Raw genomic sequence first — 26,056 nt, 5'->3', positions numbered from 1 at the left:
CTTACCTCTGTTGTAAACTAAATGGCAAATCAGCTGGGACAGATTTGACACATGAAGAGTAAAGGGCTAGAGTTATTTCAAAAGTTATTTCAATAGTTATTGCAATCTGCATTTCTGTGATCCAACAGAAAGTTTAGTAAAACAGACGTCCCCAGCACTCTTGCTCAATTACAGACAAAAAACAAAACCCAGACTCTAAGCTTTTCATTAACACCTGCGGTACCATCCTGTTGGCCACATCACCAAGTGAGCTTAGCTTGCTCAGTGCAGTCAGGACACAAAGCCTGGCACAAGGACAGCACTGCCTCCCCAGGCAGGTGCTCCATGTCTCACCCCCCCAAGGATGAACAGTCCCTCCAGCTCAGGTGCCCCATGACCACTCATTAACAAGCTGTGTCACCCTTGCGGGACAAGCTGTGGCATTCCACACCTGTTACACAGCTCTTCCCCTGCTACTGCCCCCCAGCTTCTGGCAGGAAAGGCAGCTCTCCGTGACACGTCCAAAAGGCTCTTAATGGAGAAACATTCCTTGACCAACCATTAACAGGCCTGAGGTGACCGACTCTAACAGCCCAGTCTCCCCTGCACAGCTGTGTGTACACACACACACACTCAGGAGCTCCACTGCCTATCGAGGCTTACAGCAGCTTGGTTGAGGGACAGCCACTACAGTCCCAGTTATGACTCAAACAGGGTTTCATGCAAGAAGTGGGAAACATTTAGTAATCCTGGGAAGGAGTGAGTCCCACTAGGATCACATAGCAAGACTCCACAGCACCCAAATCTCAAAGCCTACAATCCTGAGTGGAGCTGGGCCTGCAGATCAGGTGCTGCCTCTTACCTGTTCTCCAGCAGCGTCATGCACACGACCTCCCGCACGCCTGGGTTGTTGGCCTTCTCGATGGAGCAGCTTTGCAGGTTCCACGTAGCCACCCTTAAGACGGGTCTGCCATCTCTCACCCCCCCAAACATCTCCACAGAGGGGCGAGTGGATATGATCTGGGTTGGACCCCCCGGAGGAAAGTCCAAGTCCTCGCTCTGGAGGCTTAGAGAGGTGGGGCTGGGGTGAGGCTTGGTCATGAAGTTGAGGCCACCATTGGTGTTCGTTGAAGGGGGCCTGGAGCGCTCTGCAAAAATCTGGTGCCTGATTTTGTCCAGAAAGGAGGAATTGATGCAGTCCATCCTCACCAGGTCCTCGATACTTTTGAAGGGCCCGTGCTCTTTACGGTAGTCCACGATGCTGTTGGCGATCTTCTCAGTGATGCCACGGATGCTCATGAGCTGTGCCGGGGTGGCGGTATTGATGTTGATCTTGGTGGCGGACAGGTGGTGCTCAGAGGCCGGGTCCTTGCGCAGGGAGCTGGGCGAGTGCTGCGCCGAGCTGCCCTTGCTGCTCACGCAGATCTCGAACTTCACCTGCTCCAGCTTGGCCGCCCCCACCCCGCTCACCAGCGCCAGGTCCTCCACTTTCTTGAAGCCGCCGATGTACTCGCGGTACTCCACGATGTTCTGGGCCACCACTCGGGTGACCCCGGGCAGGGTCATCAGCTCCTCCTCCGTGGCCGTGTTGATGTTGAGCCTCTCCTGGTTGACGAGGATGTTGCTGAAGTTGCACGCCGCGCTGAACTTGCGGCTGTGGCACAGGTCGGCCGGGTCGCGGGGGATGGAGCGGTGGCAGCCCAGGCTGCCCCCCATCTCACCGCCGCCACGGGCCGCTGCCGGAGCCGGGGGAGCGGGCGCGGTGCGCTGCCCGCCCGCGACTCATGGACCTCGGCGGGAGGCCGGCAAGGAGCGGGCGGCGGCGGGGCAGCTGTCCACAGACCCCGGCAGCCGCACACGCCGGCTCAGCGGAACCCTGCGCCCCGCCGAGGGGCCCCCGCGCCTTTCCTCCTCTTCCTCCTCGGGCACCGCCGCTCCCCGGCGCCGGAGCAGCCTCCGCAGCCCGGCCGGCCCCGCTCCGGCCCCAGCGCTCACCGCTGCCCCGCGCCCCGCCGCGGTAGTAGTAGCTCTGCGGGAGCCCCCGCCCCTCGGCCGGGTGAGGCGGGGCCGCCGCCGCCGCCACCGCCCCCCGGGCGGCACCCGCGCCGTGCCCGCCCCCGCCCGAGCCCCGCGGGTACCGGCCCGGCCCGGCCCGGCCCTCCGCCACCGGGGCACCGCTCCAGCGCCCGCCGGGGGCGAGCGGGAGGAGGAGAAGTGACCTCCTCCTTCCCGTCTGGGCGCAGCGGGACTAGGAACGGCCCCGGTGCTGTCGCCTGGCCGCTGAGGGCAGGGTTTTTCCGGCCCCAGGTGAAAGACGCTGAGGTCTCAGGTGTTTAGACGCTCCCTGCAGCATTACTGTCCCAGGAGTTCTCTAAGCTCGTCTGTCTGTAGCTGGTGGGGCATAGGTGTGTTTTCAGACCTCGTGAAAGCCCCATCAGTCATCTCCACTGGTTCTGTGCTCCTGCTGGTACTATGCTTTTATACATCGGGGTAAAGTCTGCACTTTTTATTTTCTTTTTATTTTCCTTTCATTTTATTTTTTTTTTTTTAATATCTCAAGCAATTGCGAGAGTGCTGAACAAACTGAAACTCTCCCCAGAATGATGCTTTTGGACACTTTAGGTCTGTGTACTAGGTCTGTCTCAGCCGGGGTGATGGTCTGCAGCATGCCTAGCCCTTCCCTAAGAGCAACCTCGTTCAGTTCCGAAATAGTGGCTGTGTATTGCCCGTGTGCCTCGGCTAGATTTCACATAGTTTGTTCATGCCCTGAGAGACACAGCAGCCCACCACTGCCCATTTTGGTGAAGCCACTGAAATATTTACCCCGTTTCTACTGCATCCAGTCCCATGCTGCATTGTCTGCAATGCTATCTGTAGCCAAATTAGCTCATTTGAAACTAGCTTGACTGTGCCCACACAGGAGTGACTGCAATGTCAATGAATCGAAATATAATTGGTGGGTGTAATTGAAAAGAAGGGGGAATTGGAAGAAAGAGCAAACATATGATTGCAGATGTCAGCTATGCACCCTGATGCTGCCTTGTGCTGACAGTCTCTCTCTGTGTATTTCTTTTAGCTGCACAGAATATGGTATGTGTGTATTTTCAACATCAAGACTCTTGGTTGGTCCTGTAATGAAAATGAAACCACTTGCAATAGCAGCTTGTGCACGTACTTTCCTTGGCAAGCTAATGGAAATTATTTGGGTCCACCTGATATAAAAAGTTAAATTTATTCAGCTTCTTTGGGAAGGAGAATGTGATGTGCTTAAGGGAGTGCAAGCTGCAGCAGGCTTTACCAGGCTCTCAGACCACACGGGTGCTTTAACAGTGGCTCTGGATCCTCTGCTGCGCATCACACATTTCCCTTCTGTTCTCTTGAGCAGCGGAGTTAGCAAATTCTCTTTACGGGAACGGCACTGGCTGCATTAGGGCACTGGCTGCATTAGGGCATTGGCTCTCTGCTGACTGCTGGAGCAGAGAAAGTGCTCGCTTAGGTGATTAAATGCTTCCCTGTCTGCTGGAGAGTGCTCTGTGCGCTGCGATAGCAGCGGCCAATGCAGCAGAAGTCATGCTGGGCCTGTTCCGGCTGGGACCATACCAGCACAGAGCTGGAAGCAATTAACCATTGAAATGAGTATTCTTTACGAGGCAGTATCATTACAGTAATAGGCTCCACAAGCTGTTGTCTCAATGGAGAACACACTCTTTTGCTTCCTACAGCAGGTTGCTATGCATTGATCCAGGCTTACTGGCTAAGTTTTGAAGCTGAAAAGCCCCAAAATCCATCTGAGGCATCACCTACATTGCAGCACTAGGTTTTCTGTGTTTCAGAAAAAAAGGCGGGAGCATCTTCAGAAAGAAAGCAGATGTCCCTTTTGTCCAGCAGTTTTTGTTGACAGCAACTACTCAACATTTCTTGAATTTTCCAAAATTTTGATGTCTCCAGCACCAAAATAACCTGTGAGACTAGTTGCAGCTGAGGAAGCAGAGCTCAGAGGGCTGCAACAAGTGTCCCATCACCTAATCCTGAGTATGACCTCATGCTAATGGGAAATGGAGGGGGGACGACACGACGACATGACAATGAGGGAGTTATCATTCCATTAGCCCCATACCCCCTACGTGCATTTTTTGTTCTTGTTGACAGTTAAAGGAAGCTTGCTGAGATCTGAGTCAACCTTTGGCACATTTCAGGAAAGCACCAAAAGATGTGAAAGGATACGGGGTTTGTTCATATCTTGAAAAGTTAAACAGAAAACAAACAAAAAAAAGATTAATCAACTGGTCTGACATCAGTGTTAGGCAATCCATTAATCTGAGAAAGATAAAGATTAAGTTCAGTCAGTAAATTATTGAAAAAACAATGGCAAAATTATTGACAGCCAGTGTAGGCAACAGAAAATAAATCTCATGAAACCCAAGTAGATACTAGATTTTATCTTTGATCCAATCCTGAGCTCGGTGTACGTAAATTTACTCAAGAAGGAATGGATTGATCGTGGTCTCCTGGTGATCACTGGCTGGTAGGTAGCCTCCCTGGTCTGCTTGGCACCTATCCTGGCAAGGGGCCATGAATCCAGGATTCCTGAATCTCTGTCAGCCCCAACAGGTTTAGAGGGCTCTGAGACACCGTGGGTGGCTTATTCCTCAGGATCCGCAGCTTGCTGCCTACTGAGCAGCTGGCTGCTGGCCAGGGCTGGCTTAGAAACCTCTCAGTGACAGCAAAATTGAGTTTCACTGCTCTGAGGGTGTGTGTCTTTTTGTGTTTCTCTGGACAGTGTTGCAAAGCAAGGAGCTTTGGAGAACAATGGTTTTATCATTGCCCAGTGGCTGTTTGTTGATCTTGGATTGGCTTTGCCACTTTCTACATCCCTCCTAAACTGAACATCTCACATACTGTACCCCTAAACTGGTAGTAAAAGAGGTTTATGGGTGGCTGAGTGGCACCAGGGCAAGCAGCTGGCCACATGAGAAATGCAGGGGAAGGGTTGTGTCACCTGCTTGCCAGCTCTGGAGGTCTCAGATGCCTCTCCTCTGCAGGAACTTTTCAAAGAGGAAAGAACAAACCCAAACCTTTTCCATCTGAAGGAGTTTCCGCAGTACTTCAGGCCTATAAATGCAATGTTGAAGAATGATATGGAAGTGCTTGAACCTGATGGAGTGGGAGCAGCTACTGGTGAACAATGTCTTTCGGCATAATTGATGCAAAAAGTCAGCCTACAGGCCAATAGATTTTAAAGGCTAACTTCTTAGCATTTTAAGATGGCCCTAAAAGAATCTATTAATCTATTTTTACACTTTTTAACATCCCTCATCTACACTGCAGAGGCTCTAAACAAATAAACTGTGTTTTATGATGAGAGACAGAAGGAGCCAGAAGATGTTACTCAACAGAAAAGCAGAGAGTTTACCTACAGTCTTCAGGCAGAAACTGAAGTTCCTACCAGCCCATCATGTGATAGCAGCACCTTTTCCAGCCTTGGGGGCCTTGGCAATCAGGCTTTTAAGGCCAGTGTTTTCAGACCTGCTGCACTGGGCTCTTAACGGGCAAGGGCTCGAAAAGGCAACTGCAGTGCCTATATTCTTATTTAAAGGAGGCATTAAAATAATTGTTTTCTTTCTACAAGGACATCTTCAGTAACACTTGTAACAGATGCCCGAGGGAGAAGACAGGCAGTGTTTTTATGAAGACAAGTAATAACAAGTAGGAGTTAGCAGTTTCATGAGCGGTGGGACTTACAGAGTCTGATTCTTGATGGCTCTTTTCCTTTTTCAATTTTCTGGTCTTTATTAATAGCACTGAGTCTCCATTAGTCTCTCAGTGGGGTCACTAATCTGTATATCTCTGTTTTACATATCTATCAATATTTGTGGCTCTTTTAGAAACTTTTTATTTTTTGAGACATTTAACCTTTGTTAAATCTGCTTGAAATTAGCCCACTCTAATAAAATCCCTGGGGAAGGGATGAGGGGCAGAGTAGCAGAGCACACAATCACATGAGCTTTTCCTTGGGAATCCAGTGTCTATGATGTGAGCTCTTTTTCCTGTAAGGCATTCTATATAGCTGCCTAACTTGTTGCAAAAAAAAGTGATGTCACCATTGCTGTGTTGCCAGGTTACGGGTGTCACATCCTACAGAGAAATACAGTCAGAAGGGTGAGCAGAAGTGAGTCATCCTCATACCTTGATTAGGGCTTCACTTGCCTTGAGGTTGAGTCTGAAACCCAGACCTCTCCCTTCCAGAGGAGGTCTCAACCAGTAGCTCACCAGTGCACAGTAGGACAGTTCATCCTAGAGGGAAACAAGAGGAACCCAAGCAAGAGAAAATATTCCCCAGAAGAGCATGGGATGCATTTTCCAGTTTCTGTAGATGCCAAGGGGGATTTGATTCTTAGGCCCCATATCTGAGGTGACTCAGATGCGCCTTGGGTCACAAGGATAGAGAAGAACTAAAAGAATCTAGTCCTTCCTTGACCCCAGGCTGACACATCGAGGCAACGCTTACAGAAGCTTGCCTACTCCAGGCCTCCAGTGGTGGCATCTCCTGGACTTCCCAGGTGAGAAACACGGGATGTGGTGGAGCTGTGACCCAGCTATTGTTTTCTTTGAGGTCTAGTCCATCAAGCCTCCAGTAAACACGCCCACAAATCACTGCTGTTTGAATCTGGCATGGGGGAGACTCAGAATTGGTGACTCGTGAGCCAGGTGCCTAAGCTCTCACCCAGGGCAAGCTTTCTGTGGTTCCACCCAAAGGCAAGCGTCAAGTGGATTTTTGTGGAAAAGATACAGGCAATGAGATTTTAGGCACCTTGACGACCAAGCAGGAGAAGAGGAAAAATAAACCAATATGCTGGAAAGGGTTGTTCAGTATAGCTTCTGTCACTTCACACAGCACTTTGGCCATCAGCAGTTGGACTGCCAGCCTCTCAACTGAATAAATTACTGTTTTGCATAACTTTTAATTTTATTTAAGTCCTTTACTTGTAGTTACTAGGTTACCATAATTAATTTTCTTGTTAACAGATTTTAGAGAAATGTGTAAAAAATCCATTTCATGTTTATGTTTTACTTTTCGAAGAGTTTCGTGACCATTAGTTAACTCATGCATAGAGCTTTTTAACTCAGTGATTCTGCAGTTACTGTAGAAGCCACTGCAATTCTGCCCAAAATTATATATTACTTATAACTTCTGCTGTTTGGGAGGTTTGCTTTTAGTTTGTTTTTTGGGTTTGGTGGGGATTTTTTTTTTGTTATAAAAAGATAAGAAGTTAGTCTCTACTCCTTGAACAGTTGTATTTCAGACCCTAAAATTATTCAAATAGGTAAAACACAGGGTCTTAATTTTCCTAATTTTCTCAGATACAAGGAAGGGTCAGTCAGGTCTCTGTGTGGTTTACTTGTGCCATGTTTGTTTCCTGTCTTTTCACCTTCATGTATAAATTTCTGTTTGCTAAGAAGAAAGTAAACCACAAAGTACAGTCAAACTTTCCCTTAGTCCCAAATTCTCAGAGGAGATCTGCAGAGGATAGAGCCCCAGTATAAAACCAGAGCTCTTTTGAGGATCAGGTCATTGGTTTATGAAATAGAAAATGTTTTGATTAAGACTTTTCACACAAAACATAGTACATTGCGTAAATGAGCATCTCTGCAATGCTCTCTTGAGAAAATCTGTCTCTCCCATTTCAAGTCCTGCACCAACAATTAAAATGGTTTAATGGCTTTAGCCACTCCCAGCAGACTTTGAACTTCACTGAGGAGCCTCCCTGACAAGCAGCACAAGTTGCCTAGTTATTACAACACCTTCAGTGAAGGTTTGCTCCAATTCCCATGAAGACAAAGGAAAATGACCAGAAAAATTCAAAAGGCTGCTCTGCTGATTTAGGCGAGCAGGAGTTGCCTGCACTGTTGGTGTGATTCTCCATCTCAGAGCCAGGTTTATTGAAATGAAAGCATGAAGGAGGAAGAACAGCAGGACAGTATAGAGTTCTTCCTCTAGGAACAGGTCCTTGTAGGATGGCTGCTTGGAGGAGACAGGTGAGCTCAGGTGAGCCGCATCTGGGGAATGGGCCGCAGAGCATCTGAGCAACACTGGACCAGTAGAGGAAAAGCAAGCCTCTGAGCATCTGGAACTGAACAGCACTGAGCTAATTAAAACCAAACTGAAGGACCCATTAAACCTAGCTTTGATCCCTGGAAAGACCCTGGCACAAATAAGGTTTTTAAGTTCTTGGAAGGTAATTAGATGTTCAAAAATTCCTACCAGCATGGCTATACCAAACTCACTTTTTTCTTTGACGGGATGACTGACTTGAAGGATAGGACAGAAACAGCTGATTAATGACAGAGGGTGTGGAAGAGCATATACTTACAAAGCTTGTGGGTGGAGTCAGAAAGCCTGCAAGGACTTGAGTGGGTAGGATCAAAATTCAAAACAGTCTGCACAGGTCAGAAGGACATTCCAAAACTGATGAGATTAATTTTGGTAGAGACCTGCGGAGGAGAAATCAACATCATCCATTCAAATTGAGAATACCTGAGCCACAGATGGGGCAGGAAAGGCTCAAAAATGTAATTAAGAGTCAGCAGGGTGGCCCATTAAATAGAGACAGAAGTCTGTTTCTAGCTTATCTCACGGATCCCAACACCATGATTAGGAAGATAGCTATGCACTGACACAGTTGCAGTCAAGAGCATGGTGCTTAGAGCCACCATTCCAAAGTATTGGTGAATTGCTGCCAGATGTTATACACGTTGCAAAAGCCAAAGAGATCTTCCAAAACAAACCCCACAGCCCTGAAGTGCTTACTGTTTTAAGGCTAGATCCCAGTCTTTGCTTATGCCAAGTAATATGTGCTCTAAGTATTGGAAACACAGGAACTATGAAGTTCTGTTGGACAGGAATGAAGCTTGCATAGTCTGGGGGGAAGAATTTTCTGCCTAAATAAGGGCTTAAAGTACATAAGATGTTAGAGTATTCTTTTTACTGCGTGTGAAGTTTTGTCTGAGGTCACATCCACAGCTCCAAACCTTGTTCTAACCAAATAACATATGTTCTGGAGAGACTTTTCCAAAGTTTGAAGAGACATGAGGAAAAATAGCTGTTGCCACATTACACAAGCTTTGGCATTATGTCAGAGCATGAGTTCCCCACACTCTGCAGGCCGTTCATTCCTGCTCACCTGGTGTGTTCTCACCACCATGAGTCACCACAAAAACAACACAGCACATATTGGTTGGCTGTCATTTCTCTGCAAACCCTGTTCTGGGTATTGTGGGATGTCTGTTTTTCCTGTGATGAATTCTTAGACTTTGCTGTGGTTCAGGAATGGCTCCAGCACCTCCTGCTTCAAGGGTAATCTCGCTAGGTATCCTGAAATCTGGTTGTCATCCTTCTCCCAAGTGTTCTGAAGCATGCAATTGATTAATTCTGATTTCACACCACATAGAGCCATGTCACACACACACATTCTTGCCACCCAGTAAACGAGCCACATTCTTCCTGTGTTAATCATGGAGTATGTCTCCTTTAACCTATGCAGCTACAGGACATGGGGTGCTCCTTCAGTGACTCAGGGGATGTTGTTGTCACCTGGCACTGCAAGGGGCTGGGCATCCCTATCCTGATATCTACCGAGTGACATCAGGGAATGCTGGCAACCCACCTGCATGACTGCTAATACAGGACAGAAGGAAGACGGGACACTCAGTGGAGTCAAACTCGGAGACATCCATGACTCACTTAAGCTGACTAAGGCCCATCCCAGAAGTGCCTGTTGCTGACTCTGACTGTTTCTTACTGTGCATGCACACATGCAGACTGTGGCAATCAAACATCTTTGGGAAGACAACTGCTGCTACTTCAGTTTATGTACCATATTGCCATCCCAAACTGGATGAGAACTCACTCCACACTTAGGATTAACACTTAGGCCTGACTCCATGGTGGTGTTCCATGGGCTAGTGTCTTGGGCTTCAGAGTGCCAGGTACCTACTTTGGATATGCCAATTCCCTTGGTCTGCCTGACCAGGCAATGACTTTGCCAAGGCAATCCAGCATTGCCTTGGCAAAGTCATGAAGCTGCCTGCACACAGTTCACCTCTTAAACCATTAGACTTGCCAGGTATGACTTACCTGTCATACAAGCAGTTGTTGTTACATACACTGTCACCTCCACCCTGCACATGGGTGGGGAGACTGATTTTCACCAAACCAAGTCATTCACTCCTACTATTTATTTTTTCCCCTGCAGCTTTTTATATTGCATTTCACTGCTTGCCATTGTTACTTCTACTAGCATAGGACAGTATGGTTTTAGAAAAGCAGGTTAAAAGAGAACCAGCAGTGTTCTCCATGTATTTTAGAGAACTTCAACACAGTAATTATCCATCATACCAATCAGGTTGCAGGTTTCTAATGGCTGCTGGTGATGCTCTGTGAGGTCTTTGGATCTGAGCCTGCCGTTTGCACAGCGTGCATGAGGATCTGCCATCTGCAGTGCCCTCGTGGAGTCCAGCCCTCTCTAGTGTGATTATGACTAGCTGGAGAGTGGGGGACTGCCCGCTGTGAGAAGGGGTATCAGCACGTGGCCTTCACAGGGGCTGTTTGAGACAGGCAGCCATGCAAACTGAGAGCTGGCAAGGACACTAAACTGCATTCACATCGATCCATGCTGACACCATCTGGGTCTGAAAGAGCTGATTCTTCCAAAGACAAACACTCGAGGCTTCTTGCCACCTTTGCAAGAGGTTGAAAGGAAATGGGGAAGGAGTTTTGCTCTGACTGCATTCTCTTGTTCTCGATACTTTTAGATAAGGTGACACAAACTTGCAGATTCCCTTTGGATTTAAGCTAGTCATTGTTTGAGGCACAATGATAACTCTGTATCACAAGAACAAGTCCTGAAAGAAACATTGTTAGAGAAGAAATCCTTCGGATCAGAAAGGCGCTGTGTTTGTCCTTCATTAAGCTCTGAATTTCATTTGGTGTTGCTGGGTGGAGGCTGTGCCAGGGACAATGTTGGGGGCACTGCCCAGGAAAAATATTCCACCAACTCACTGCAGGATCATAAGTCAAAATGGATAGCAGAGACAAATTCTTTGCAATGTTTGCAAGTTCCTCAGCAGTGGTGGGGACATTCTTCCCTTGGATTTCAGGAAGGGTTAGAGATTCCCAGGAGATCAGACCAGGCATGGTGCATGAAAACAAAAAGGCAAGACAAGAATTGGTGTTAGCTTAAACAAAAAAAACCCAAAACAAACAAACAAAACCAAAATAACAACCAGAAAAAACACAAAAAGCAAACAACCCTCCCCAAAAAAACCAAAAAGAAACAACAACAACAAAAAAACCCAAACAAATAAAAAGCCAAACCCACACAAACAGAAAATGATAAAAAACATCTGATTATATAAAAGCCAAGACAGGTTTCTTTCACATGACTCAGGAATTTCACAGTACTTCCTCTAACTCACATTTTTAAATCAAAATTCTCAGAAACATTGCATCAAATAATTTCAGATTCTAGAGCTGGAACATGCCATGAAAAGTCAACTATAATCTTGATTTTAAATGTTAAATTAAGCTTTAAAAAAAAAGAACAGGAAATTGGAATATCCCAACAAAAATTCCACGATTAGCATAGTTGCTCTTGCTAAAAGTTTTGGACATCTGTGATGTCAAACAATTGCTCTAAGCTCATTGTTAAAAGCATACAGAAACAAACCCCAAACTTCTAAGGATTTTTTTTTTTTTCAAAACAGCATGAAAAACCTGTAATATTTGACTGATTTATGTTGTTAAAGGAACCAGCTGTAAGGGGCTTCACTCATTATAGTGTGTCACTTTGTATGGTCAGATATTTAATGCTCACATGTTTTAATCTCTGGATAAAGCACAGAGGCTGCTCACAGATAAGAGATCCAACACTCTCCATAATGTCTTCCCAGTTGCCTGTGTCTTCATCTTTCATATCCTTGACTCCTATGATGTCACAACAAGAGACTTATACTCAGGTCCATTTAATATCGAGGAGTAAATTGTCCAGGAGAAACCGTTTCCTTTGCTTCCCACATTCTGTGCCACCAACTCACCTTTCTCTTGTCACCTACCCCTGACCTTTGGAGCTGTTTATGACCTGGAGGTAGCAGTGGCAGAGGAGCAGCATCAAAGCCTGAGCTGCATGAGGTAGCGTGGGATGGCACAAAGATTACTCTGGGCACCCCAGCATGCTCCTGCTTTTATCTCCTCTTCACAGCTCTGCTCATAAGGCTGTGCCAGCTCACTGCTGTAGCATTTTTGCTCTCCCAGACAAACAAGAGACTCCTGCCTATACCTCTGAAGCATTAAAGCTGTGTTCAAATTCAGTGCTGGGATTGCTGAGATGGAGGTGAGTCCCTTATGCGTGCAAGAGGAGAAAATCCATTACTGCTAACCATGGCCTGGCTATTAAGAGTAATAGAACTAATTTAAATCACATTAAACTCTTGAAATGTATTATATTTCAGCAGAAAATCTTGAGTGATTTTTCCCCTGCAAATATGCTCATGACAGTTGTGCAGCCCAAGGGCAAGGCTCCAGAGAACATGAGGAATTGCCGTCCTTGGAGTTATTTGAAATGCAGCTCTATGTGGTCCCAAGTAACTTTGACCTGCAGGTCAGACTAGATGATCTCCCTTTCAACCTAAATTATTCTGCAGCTTTGTAGAAAATTGTGGTCTTGGACTTGTTGCCATGATAAATAGGAGCTGGGGAAGAATTTGGGAAGCTGCAGAGAGCACAGATATTGAGAGAGAGAAAAGATATAGAATAGAGAATAGGGAATAGAGGAGGATCGTATGGCATTAATAATTTCACATCCATTCTTTGCCTATCCGTGGGGATAACCATCCCATTTTAAACTACAAAGTAGCTTACAGCTGTATGGTTTGGGGGATTTTTTTAGTTAAAGAAGATATGTTATCTAAGCTGGATAAAAAAAAAATAAACAAGTGAAAAATCCTCACCCATCTGCTCTCAAATAATTAAGATTTGTTTCTGACTCTGCAGGAATGGATACAGTGGTTTGTTAATACTCTAAGAATAAAATCTACAAGTTCTGAATCAAAGTTCTGTTGAAATGGTCCAGCAGAGAGAATCCCTAGTCAAGGGAGTCGAGGCACCTTCTCTGGGAAAGGAGAAACAAGTCAGCTTGCAACCAGCAACATCACAGAGCTCTTATTCTGCTGTCACTCTGCATGTTATATGGGGTTAATATTAAGGGAGAGAAAAAAACCTGCAGGGCTTCCTTAGCCAAAGAGGGAGAAGTTCGATCGCTTCAGAACAATGGAAGCAAAGAGAACTCAAGGGAATTATTCATCTTGCAAATGGAATTTGATTTTCTAATGCAAAGAGCAGGCTTTAATTACAGCAAATTGAAACAATAGAACATTTCCTTACTAAAAAGTTGGAGGGCTTTTTGTTGCTATGATTACTGTGTGAAGGGGATGTTTGTGCTTAGAAGCCCTAGCAATTATAGGAAGGTTTAACTTCAGCCAACTACTTTGTAAAAGTTACCATAATTGACAATGGGAAGGTTTTCCTGTAACTTCTCTTAAGGGCCAAAGACAAATACCATGATATGTGATGTCCTACATTGGAACAGAAAGGGACAGGTATCTCTGCATCAGGAAAGAAACACTTTCTTCATTGGAGAGCATGGCCCAGAAGAGAACAGCACAAAAGGATCTCCATCTGCCACAGCAAATGGGGTTTTCCATCCCTCAGAAGAAAGATATCAAACACTTAAGTCACATTATAGTTCTGCCCAGTAATGCATGAAGCAGTCCTTGTTAACTCATGGTCATTGTATCCGTTAGCATCTGAAAAAAATAATTTTGATTATTTTTTTGTATTTATTATGACTACTTGTATTATTAAGATAGCCCAGGGCTCAGTGCATATGATATAATATGATATAACACTCTGGTCAGGTGTTCAGGTTTAAAATGTTTATTTTAAAGTTTATTCTATAGCCACACTCCCGTCATGTGCTGAGGCCACATGTACTGGTCCCTGGCATCACTTTTGGAAACAGAGGTTCCAAAACTTAAGGAAACTGAAAAAAAAGAAGAAACTCCCACAGTGCTGTGAGACTTTCTGAGTATGACAAAAATGCATGCTGTGTTTCTTAGAGGCTGCAGTCACATTAGAGCTTAATTACATTAACATTTAATGCTTTAAAATGTCAGGAAAGGACTAGGGGGAGGAAAAATAAATCAGAACTCAGAGACAGTTGAGATGCACACAAGTTTAAATGATGGATTTGGATTTCCAGTGAGAAACTGTTACCATTATTTTTGCCTTATGCCAAACAGCAAACAAAAACTTAGTGTGCTTAATCTTAAAATGCCCCCACCTCCAGCTTGCTAAGCTAGTTGAAGCTAATTAAATTGAACTATCACTTCAAAATAATTTTGTTCCCTGAAATGTTGTTTCATAATGAAAACCGTGATGGGGATAAAACAGATCATGCTCTTCTGAGGTCTCAGGGCTATCAGCCACGCTCCATTTAACCTTAGCAGTCATCTGAGCAGGAACTTCAATCTTTTTGCAGGGAGTAGATGCGCTCAGAGCTGACTTGGCAACTGATGCTGTGCCTGCATAACCAGGAGTGAGTCTAGAGAGCAGCAGCTCATGCTCAGCACCTTGTTTCTTGAGCCACATAGCGCAGAACCTTGTGTCTTTGGGAGACTGGTGGCCTGTCAGACTGAGGGGAGACTAAACATACAGTCAGTGCATCCAGCTGAGAATACAGAAGCTCTACACAGGGACAGTCCCTCATAATGAAAGAAGTTCTGTGCTGCCATTCTTTTAGTCATGAGATTTCTCCTATCAGCAGCTGTACAGAAGACTGTTCCTGGTTATCTACTTCATAAAAGCCGGATGGAGAATTTTTTGCAAGCTCTTATTGAGGAATAATTTGGGATTTTTTGTTTGCTGTTGTTGTTTCAGTTTTTTAATTATCATCCCCTCAAATATGAGTGAGAATTCCTACAAAGTATAAGTTGTGCAGTCCTAGAAAGTCCAGTAAAAGCCTGTGCTTCTGTGTTATTTGCTGAATGATACTCCAGAGGGATCACATTGCCAAGAACTTGGGGTTTCATAGCAAAGTGAAATTACACATTAGAAGAGAATGCTCATAAAATATGTTCATTTTTAATGGAGACATTAAAAAAACACTCAGAGCTTTGTCTCCTCACTTTTGTGCCCAGTCTACTGCTACTGTAATGATCCCCAGGCTGGGAACCTTGAAGAAAAGAGATGCCTCAGTGTCTCTCTGTTAGTGAGATTTCAGGATTTTGATCTCTTCATTTAAGACATTATTTTACAGTAATGGATAATAATAATAGAAGTAAAGTGCCTGAAAGATTTGAGAATAGATGTTTTTTGAGTGGGGCTAAGAACAGTATGGCTCATTAATCTACTCACCATACATAAAATCCTAAGAAGGTTCTCTCACAGACAGGGGCAAGCAGGGCAGTGGCCAGAGGACTAGGACAAATGAAGCAAAAGATCATGAATCTCTGAATACAGCCAGAGGCATTGTAGAGAATCACACAGAGCATTACATCTCTTCTCTCTTCTACCAGCAAGGTTCAGACATAACATGTGTGTTTCCTGTATGTCCAGGATAGGACATGCAGGGAGAAACCCTTTGGAAAACTACCAGTGAAGCTATTTTCCTGGAGATTTCAGATGATCCAAATTCACATTAAGAAACTACTCAGAGGCTCTGCATGATCCAAAAGGAGCAGGTCTGAAAAATGAAAAACTAACCATGTGGGATTGGAAATCATTCGCTAAGGTCTTTTCCCCAATCTTTCTAATCTAAGTGCTTCAGGAACATCACAGTAATCTTTCCTCATAGCACCTCTATTACAATGGAAGTGCCATTAAGCTCTTTTTACGACTGAAAAACTAGGGAATAAAATAAAATAAAATGCCTGAAGTCTCAGAGCTTGATCTGTCCCAGGCTTTCCTCTTGCCCCTGGAACATATGCAACATACAGACAAGTATGAAGTCAAGCTGGGCAGGATAGAAAATTGGAACAACAATTTGTTTTGAGAAACACCATTCAGGCACTGCATTTATCCTGCATGAGTCAAAGCAAATATTTTCTTCCTTCAGTACTCTCTCCCGCCAGCTCACCATAGAAAGGTATTTCTGTCTGCACGTGAAAATTAAATGTCACTATACTGTAAATGGCTTATGGTATGGACATACATTGCATTTGAATGCTTGCTCATGATGGTTTGATTTCTGGACTGTGAAATCTTGGCCACCTGACTCTTAGATTAATATATTAACAAGATAAAATTATATACCATAAGGCTTCTTAGATAAAAAGCTTAGCTATGCAAGGGCTTCTTATTATCCCTTTTATCCTTTGCTATGTCAGAATGATTTGTAGCATCTAACTTCAGCTAAACCCCCTATTCAATACTTAATGCTCAACAGAATGGATAACATTTATTTTATTTTGGAGTTTAACTTTAGATGAGGTGACATGCAACAGAATGGAGTAGACACTGCAAAACAGTCTCCTGCAGTGTGACAAATTACAGAGTACAAAGGAGTAATGCAGAGGCAATTAAAAATGGAATATACCCTGGAAGCTGGCATGCTGCAACCCATGATTAAGTAGCTGAGTCTTCAGCAATGTTTGTGCTCACATCTAACCATTTTGTAGAGTGTGAGGGGAAGAAGTCCAAACGAGGAGAACTTTGGTCTGGTTCTGTGGCAGTGGTTATTTTATTGTACAACAAAAAGGGTCACTCTATACATCACCCTTCCCTTCCTGTGCCATTATTCATGAAGTCATTCCAAATCATGCAGTATAGCTGAGTAAATTGGAAGATCTTGCCTGTGCTGAAACCTCCTTCTCCATGCAGTAAAGTTTCCAAGCAGCTGCTCATCTTGCAGTGTGTGCATAACCCCACTGGCTTTACTGGCCTAATGGTTCTGCGTGCATGCTTGTGTTTCTCTGTCTGGAAGAGGGCCCCTTCACATGTCCCATTTGCCTGGCTTCTGAGAGGCTGCTTGACCTCAGCAGCACGATCTACAAGCTTACAGGAGCTGGGATTGTCAGCAGGGTCCTTTAAGCCAAGCAATGCATTCAGCAGTTGGCCCTGTCCTCTGGAAATGATGCTCTGTGCTGGAACTACAAAAGGCAGCGGGAGCAGGGGGACAGGTGGATCGAAATATACAAATTAAAACTTTTAAATAGCTGTGATAATAGAGCAGGAAAAATGTTACACCTCCTCCTGGCTTAGACTGCAGGGTGGAAAAAACATCTGGCAACATCCATTTCAAAAACATGCAAAGACAGAGTTGAGATGGGCCTAACTCCGAGTTTCATATCTGTTACCAAGGCGTTGTATAGTCTTAATTGTTACAGCAGCTAAGTTATCACACCAAGGCACTGAAATTAGTCACACAACAGAACACTGTAATTCACACTGTCAAAGCTATTTTTATTCACTTGGAGCTGTTTTTACAGACTGGCATAATTGGACAACAGGTATGACAAGCCTTTACTGTGATCTTATCTTCACTGAGCCAGAGATTTTGCTGTAGGAAAAGTGGAAACCCAGGGCTCTTACAAACAACCCAGCATAGAAGAAGTCTATCTCACCCAGGGAAATCAGAGGGCCACATTTTTCTTTCTCTGAAGCTAACACAAATCCCACCAGAGCTACCTTATTGTAAGACAAGAACTGTAGTGATGTTTCATACTGGACATTTCCAGAAAACCAGTTATAAACAAAAGACATGAGTAAACGGGAAGAAGAAAGTGGAGAGAAAAAAAAAAAAAAAAAAAAAAAAAAAAAAAGATAAAAAATAATAAGATGTATTTTTTATCTAAATATTCACCTTTCTGCAAGCTCTTGACCAAGGCAAGTGGCTTTTGTTTCCACATGCACCTTCAAAGTCCACCTGCAGACCTGACCATACACAGCCACAGCTCTTCAGAGCACATGTCACGTCAGCATGATAGGATTTTTTTATTCCTTTACCTTACCACATGTATGAGGTTCTCCAGGGAAGCAGTGGATGCCCCAATCCTGGCCCTGTTCAAGGCCAGCTTGGATGGGATTTTGAGCAACCTGGTCTAGTGAAAGGTGTCTCTGCCCTTAGCAGGGGATTGGAATTAGATGATCTTTTAAGTTGCTTCCAACCAAAACCATTCTATGATTCTATGTTAGGCCACACAGCTCAGCTTTACTGAGCCAAGCAGTACCCCAAAAGAGCAAGAATTTGTCTGTGCTTCCTCACTGTTAGTATGGTTAAATAGTAACTTTTTCGTGGTGCTTCCCAGCTTGCAGACAGACTCACTTCTTGTATTGGCTTCATCATGGAAATTGCTAAGATTTAGCCTCTTTTTTTCATTCAATGAGAAATTCTAGCAGAGAAATTAAGCAGGAGATCTGCAGCCACACAAGGCTACAAGCACTGCTTGTACACAATGGACTGTGCCTCAGCAAAGCAGCACCTACACGGACATAAGGTAACCAAAATGAAATTAAATATTTACTTCCTCCTGATCTCACCCTGGTCTGAAAAAGCAGAAAAGGAAGCCTTTGCAAACCATTCCCAGCTTTGTTCTGAGAGGCTCTGCTCCAAAGCAGCTGGCAGCTGAGGCTTAAAACCCACATTGATTAGAGCTGACCTGTGCTGAGTTAGAAAACCTGTCACTTAGAAAGGCAGCAAGTAGCTGCATCCCATGTCATTAGGAGATGTTTTCCCCATAGAGCGCTAATGAGCTGTCACAGCTTTGGCTTTCAGTGGGGGCTCCTCATCTTCCTGAGATTGCCTGTCAGACTTCCCCAGGCACAGGCTACTTCTTTGTCATCCTTCCTGCGGTGTTTAGCCCTGGCTAGGAATAACACAGGCTGCTATAACATGAATAAGAAAAAAAAAATCCCACTGTGCTGCTGACACCGGGAGAGCTCACTGCCTTGTGGCGAACAAAGCGATAATAATTCTACCAGTCCTGATGGGGATCACCGAAATGTCAAGGCTGATAGCTGCCCTTTCCCTTCTGACATGATCATTAGCCCCTGGAAAGGAAATAAATTACTGAGCCACTTAACACCTCATTAGGAGTTAAAACTATATATTCGGCATCTCCAAGTCAAGTTTTAAAGCAGCCTGGGTGTTTAACAGCCAGCTGTGGAGTAAGCTCTGACAGTATACAACACTTCTCAAGGGAAGCTTTTCCTTTATATGTCTCCAAATCCCAGGCAAATAATTTTTTTCATTCTCCCTGCTTAGCTGTACTGGTTTGGGATGTATAGTCTGTCTGTATTTATAAATAAACCACTTTGTTTACCAATTATTTTAAGTATTTTCAGGAACGGGAAGGAAGAAAACTAGGAATATTGCAATTGCCTGTCTGCCCTCATTAACCCAGTAATTATTGCACTGTAATTCAATTATTTCTTGTATTCAGTTCCAGATAAGAAGACTGCAAAGGCAATAATAGCTTAAGAAGTTTCCTCTTCTTTTTGCTTTTTTTTGCTTTGTTCTCTGTTCTTCCCTGCCTCTGCATCATTCCGCCCTCCTTGTTATGATATACAGGGGACTTGCTGCTGTGCATTGAATCAGAGCTAAAAATAATTATCTTCCTTTCTTTCTTGTACCTTTAGATTGTTTTTAAACCCAGACAGTTGGCATTTGCATGGTGCATACACTCTAAAAGCTAAATCAGTTTTATCTCATTTTGTCCAAGTTAATAAAACTGGCAAACATGTTGTGACCTGTTACTGGAAACTATGATGCTTTGATACCCAAATCTGTGATGACTCAAGACTGTGTCTAAGCAAATGCTTTGAACTATAAACCAGCTTTGGATGCTCTTTGCTGTAGCAATGGAAGTAGGGGGCACAAATGCAGGTCCCATGTATAGAACGCTTCCTACTAGAAGTAGGAATGGTGTAAAATAGTCATGTGAGGCTGGAGTTTCTAGATGGGAACAGGTTATTTTTTGCCCCTTCTGTCTGGGGCAAAAAAATAACTGTCAATCTGGGCTGCTCTGTGGAGGTGCAGTGTTTTAGGCTGAAAATCACCTGTCATCTTCATGGGTTTGTTGTGACCAGAGGTGCAACCACAGTGGCACCTCTGAGGGCAAGGGCGCAGAGCTCTTCCTCACTGTGGTTTCACTGCAGTGTCTCATCTTCCCTCTCCTGTAACCCCAAGGCTTTGGCTTGGTTATGAAAACACAGTTGTCATCCACAGTTGTCATCCACAGGGTGTTTTCCTGTCACCCACAGCATTCCCTGGCTCAAGAGGGTGTCATTTGTTCTCCATTCAGCTTCACATGCACGTTGGGTCATACCCAAAGACTGTCACGCAGTTCATTTGCTAAGAGGGGTCTTTTTTTTGCTGACAGATCCAAGGACAGATCTGAGTTGAAGAAAAGTGACTATCTTGTTACTAGAAAGGATGTGGTGTTTAAATACAGCTCCTCCTTTTTAAAAAAGCAAGCCTCAGGCTTAACTTTGATGTAATTTCCTCTGTCAGTGTATGTTGGACCAAACTGGTTTAGAATTGTATCTTGAGCCCAGCTGTAAAGCAAAAATGATGAATCCTTCCACTGCTTGACCTAGAACTGCATTTCAGAGCTTAAGAGCTTTCCTTACTTGGGGAAGAGTGGTATATTCCTCCTCCTGACACACGCACTCCCACGTAGCTCATCAGAGCAACTGTGTGGAGCTGCTGCACCAGAATCCTGCTTTCTAAACCAAATGGCAGCCACCATCCTTCCTCTGCTTGGTGTTCAAGTCTCTGTCACTTAGGTTTGGCAATCTCCAGTGACATCTGTGTGTGCCTGATCCCACCACAGCAGCCAGGTGCTGAGATTGGACCTGTGAAGGGACATGCACCAGAGCAGATGGAGCATCATGCGCCACAGATCAGCTCCAAAAAGGGGAAAATAGCTCTGGTTTCACCCAGAGGAGCTGCATGTTATGTCTATGCATTTATCTTGTTCATAAGCATGCCCCTTCTCAGGGAAGCCAGGATGTTTTGGGATCTACATTAGAAGGGGGAAACTTCCTACCTGATCCCACTGATGTCTCTTGGACAGGAACAACATGCATTTGGATGGCCCATCAGGGCCTTTTGATCAGCCACATGTCTACTGCCTTACCTCTTGTGAACACTCCAGATCCAAATGGGTGGAGGAAGAAGGAAGAAATGAAGAAAAAAGATTTTTAAAACTGCCAAGAATAAGCCTGGGAGAACTCTCCAGCTCCCAAGAGTGATTAAGAACTGGTTTATGGCAACTGTTCTCAAAGCCAAATCTTCCATTAGTCTCCCTCTCCCCAGAGGCTTTTCTGGGGGATTATTTTTGAGTCCCAGCACAGTTATGAAGGGATAACCCATGTCTTGCAAGCAGTGCTATCTGCCCCAGCAAGAGGGTGTGGAGGAAGCATAACCCAGAAGAGAAAGGGGGGCTGGTGGATTCTACTGAGCTTGGCTTAAGTCAGGCTTAAGTCACCAGAGTCACCAGAAGGGATAACCAAGAGCAGATGGAAATACCTTCTCCAGAAAGTTTTTGGAAACTACCAGGGTCCTCTGAGACAGCCTCAGGCCTAACTCTGTGTCTGAATCCAATCTGAATCAAGGTCTGTTTCAGCCACAGCACATCTTCAATGTGGAGTTTTCCTCAGTGTCATGTTTTTCTTAAGGGACACGCAGGACCGTGTTAGCATGCTAATAAATGTCCTTCAACATCGTGTTTCTAGAAGGTTTTAACACCCAGCATCAGGAATGGGAATGGCTTATTTTGCAAAGGAACAAGAGGGACAGACATCTGCTCTGCCCTTGGGATGGGAGGGAGTCCATTCAGTACCTTGCCTTCAATACTGCCTTGGCAACAGTAAAGGAAAATATTCTTCATGTTCTTAAACAGCAAACGTTGACTTACTTTGCAGATTTTCCTTCATCCTTGGCAGCAAGTAGCAAGGCAAGGCATGGCATGAAGAAGAGAAACTAGCTCTGGTGGCAGCAGCCTTTCCTTTGAAGTGGTGAGAGCTGCTTTTCCCAGAAAGTCACTGCTGACTTTCTAAAGGACCTTGGCACGCAGTGGTGTGACAGCCATTAAGACCCAGCTGAGCACTGTTTTGCTACAGCAATGTCATTTCCAGATTTACTGCAAGGAAATCAGAGAAGTCCAACACCACATTCTTCCCAGAGAGAGGATGGCCAAACAGGACTCCTGCTGATTTTCCTGTGCATGGACTGTCTCCACTAAATACAGCCCCAGCTCTCTTATCAGTCCTACAAATGTGTCTGTAGCGTTTGCAGCACATCCAGCAATGCTGAAGAGCAGCAGGATTTTTCTGTAGGGATGGATGAATTTCTCTGACCTCATTTCAGATCTCCTCAGGTATTATGGATTTGAAAGTTTGTCTTAGATTCATGCATTTCTAGAGGTGGAATAAAAAAAGGGTATATGGGAAGAAAATAATGCAGGGGGGAGGGTAGTCAGCCTATGAAACCAACAATATAAAAATTATTATGAAATTAGAAGCTGAGATGGGAAAGAGAAACAGTTTAGTAACTCCCTAGCAGCCTGTGCCTTGTAGAAAATATATTGGCTCTCAGAAGAGGGAAGATTACTTTGTCCCTGGATCATCATCTGTTCCTTAGCTAGAGCACGTTTTCAATCTAGATTAATGGACCACCCTAGAAACCCTAATGTAACATTTTGAAAGGTAGGTAGATTTGCAAACTCTTCAAAGAGCATACTGAGCACTTTGTAAATACCTACTTTCGGTACCTGAATTTTGGGAAACCACAGCAAATGACACCGTATTGTCACCATAGAAGACTCACTCCTTTTTTTCCTTTTTATTATTTTTAGAGTCCTCCCGAGACTATTGCTCACCAATATCTGTAGTTCTGGGCTTGCTTCCTTCAAGGTGTGCTGACCCATGGCAGTGCTGGCTGCCTACCTGCTCTAAGGCCTCACATACTTTCTGGGCAGCTCTGCACCCTGACCAGGGAGTACAAAACTCAGGAAGATAGGATTTTCAGGTGGAAAACGAAGTTGTGGGGAGCTGAAAGATCTTGCTTAAGGATATTCAGCTGGTCAGGACAGAAATGGATGTCAAATCGCAGGCTTTTCTGCTCCAAAATGGAACTTGCTTCAGGAGTGCCAGCTGTACTCATCCCTCTGCTTGTGACCCTTCAGCAACACAGGCTTTCCCATCTCACACTAATCCTAGGGCCACACAGAATGGAGAGTGACCTCAGACCTCTTTCTCCCAATCTCTCCTCCGGTGAGTCCCTGGCACAAGACCCTTCTCATCTACCAAAAAAAGGAAAACGCTATTTTATGTTCCTGGATAGCAGGAAATGAGCATGCTGCCAAACTCACTGGTACAGTACAGCATCATCCCAGGAGGCAGCCAGCTCCTGTCAGGGGAGGTGCTCTGCAGACACAGAGGGATGTGCTGCCCAGGATTGCATGGTGGCTTTTGGCAAGGCTACCAATGATGGGCTTTCCAAAGTGATTTCCCAAAGCTCCTCCTCTGAGGAGTGAACTGAGAAAAAATCCCCTCTCATTCTGTTCAAAGACATCCATTAAATTCCCATTTAAAAATGTCTTTGGATGTAATTCAGCATTAACTGTAAACACAGATTCCTGACTATGTGAATATTTTATTATTTCGATTAGTCATCTATATTTTTAGATACAGAAGGCATAAAAGATTGAAGTAATTTTGCTTCGGTTCTTCCATGCCAGAGATCTTTTTCTTCAAAGTATATTTTGTTAGAGCCTTGTGTTTCTGATGAAAGAAATTGAAGTTAAAAGGGAGATCTGTACTCTAACACTTGCCTGAAATATGGGTCTGCCTGGGCAGATGGCAGTGTGTAAAGTTTCATTTAGGCAGGTAGGAAATGCTCCTCTCCAGGTCTCTTCCCCAGCACTGACTGTCCTAAATTCCTCCCTTATCACATAGTTCATTTCCCCAGGGCTTACCCCTTCCTAGATAAAAACTTACCTTTTAATTTTAAGCCACACAACATTGTGCTCCACTATATTTAAAGACCTACGTGCTTTTCTAATGACACATGGTGGTCTGATGGCTAAATCCTGCAGACATCCATATCCTTATGCATGCCCAAGGGCTCCTGAGGATCCTACTCAAATACCATTTTTCATGTTACAAAAGAGTCTTATTTACAGAGAGTTATGAAATTTGGTGCCTTTTTGCCATCAGTGATCTGCTCAGTTGGATTTTTTAATTCCTTTACCCCCCACCCCATAGCCATTCCTCTGTAACTAGTGTTTGGTAATGTATGGCTGTACAATTACAGTACATCCTGCTAATTTCCAGCTGGTTTCTGGGTTATAGATGAAATTCTGGAGCTGCTGTAATTCATACCATAGCTGTTCAAAAGCACAGTGCCACCACAGGCAGGCTGGAACCCATTAGGCCAGGTTTTTTTCCATATAATATTATTTCTCACAGCTGCTGGGGGAGCACACATACTCTGACTTCTAAATATAGAGAGCTGGGTATCTTCCACCTCACTCCCATTTTTCCACAACTTGTTTTATATCTTCCAGACATGCATTCTTCTTTCAGCTTTACATGAGTTTCTGAACCCATCTGAAAGAGCCAGGAGGTCCATGATGGAAAGTCACCACTTCTTAAGCTCAGCACGTGCAAGGTAAAGGAAGACTCAAACTACTGCCAGTTATTCCCCTGCAGTGCTCCTGTTCTTTTTGTTTGGCACTGGTATTCCAGTGAAAGTGGCTGAAAGGAAAAATATTTAACATAGGGACAAAAGGAAATAAATCTTTGCAGGCATTGCCCGACTCAGCAGATTCCCTCCTTTTAAAACTCTTTACAGTTTACACAGTTTTAAAGAGCACCTGATCAACAAACTGTGGAATCACAGACCTTAACCTCAGGGTGCAGCACGAGGGGATGAAAGGCAGCCCAGAGATTTGCGTAGGTCAAGATTTCCAACCATGCATTTCTCCCTCCTGCAACTCCAAGAGAACCAGACTCAGAAATTTGCCAAAAGGTGGAAGCCTCTACACTGCTGATGTCTTTACAGCCCTTTTTATTACAAAGCCACATCAAGGGACCTCTCAAGGCAGATATTGGTCGCTTTGTACTACCGCAGCAGCCAGACAAGAAAGGGTAAAGTAATTTCATCACTGATGTCAACACTATGTAACAGATACTGTGGGACCAACCTCACAGCCCTGGGTGCTTATTTCAACTCTCTCCCTGCTCTCCCATGCACATTTTTGTAGTCACAAGATATACAGAACAAGAAAGCAACTTAATTTTTTATTTTTTTTTAATGTCCTGAGTACTTCCCCATGTATTCATGAATTAGATTTTAAAAATTCCCTTACATCTAACAGAAGCTACACAAAAAATGTTCCAGTGCTTAATGAGATGCCTGAATGCTGCTTTGACATCAGAACTGAAAAGTACCTGCTGGGTTTGCTGCACTGAAGTTTACTCCCCTGATTGGTGCACAAAGTCTAATTTCAAGCCATTGTGGTTATCTGGTCAAAGTCATGGGGTCAGTTCTTGCAGCCTCTGTCACTCCAGATCTCTGCCAAGAAAGGTCAGTTTCATAACAGGGTTTCTCCATGTCATCCTTTCATCATAGTTTTGCTGTGTGTCAGTTTTGAATTAAAAAGAAAACACCACCAAAAAAAATCACACTCACCCAAACAAACAAAACTGAGGGGCAGCCTCAGGGAAGGACTACACCAAGGGCTCAGCTCTGTGAGTAAGTTTTGCCACTTCTATTAAATATGCTTAATTTTAATGATAAACATTTTATTCCTATTATTGTGAAAGAGGACTTATGAGTTTCAGAACAGCCCATGGTTTATGGACTATCCTGTTTGAGCTGATGGAGTGATCCTTCTCCCCAAACGTTTTACTCCTTTAAACACTCTTTCTAAATTACTGGAGGCTAAGATAAAGTACCGAGCCTGTGACATGGCAAACTGCTGTTGTTCTGAGGCTGAAAACTCAAAGCTTTTTTCC

General features: G+C 44.4%; 1 protein-coding gene and 1 long non-coding RNA gene across 2 annotated transcripts in view; both read right to left on the bottom strand.

The window, feature by feature from the left end:
• EEPD1 (endonuclease/exonuclease/phosphatase family domain containing 1) overlaps positions 1–1,953 on the bottom strand; it is a 63,482-nt gene extending 61,529 nt beyond the window's left edge. The window contains exon 1 of the mRNA XM_015619781.3: positions 842–1,953. Coding sequence (XP_015475267.1) covers positions 842–1,695 — 854 coding nt within the window. The 5' untranslated portion in view covers positions 1,696–1,953. The remainder of the gene's footprint in view (positions 1–841) is intronic.
• A 22,536-nt stretch (positions 1,954–24,489) lies between these two features.
• Positions 24,490–25,611, bottom strand: LOC117245448. Its single transcript, XR_004500147.1, has 3 exons — positions 25,490–25,611; positions 24,941–25,026; positions 24,490–24,793 (listed from the first exon to the last, which is right to left on the bottom strand). It is a non-coding gene; the product is annotated as an uncharacterized LOC117245448 (long non-coding RNA).
• Between the last annotated feature and the right edge of the window lie 445 nt (positions 25,612–26,056).

Source organism: Parus major, chromosome 2, assembly GCF_001522545.3.
Source record: "Parus major isolate Abel chromosome 2, Parus_major1.1, whole genome shotgun sequence".
Classification (NCBI taxonomy): Eukaryota; Metazoa; Chordata; class Aves; order Passeriformes; family Paridae; genus Parus; species Parus major.
This window is presented reverse-complemented; position numbering and strand designations above follow the sequence as displayed.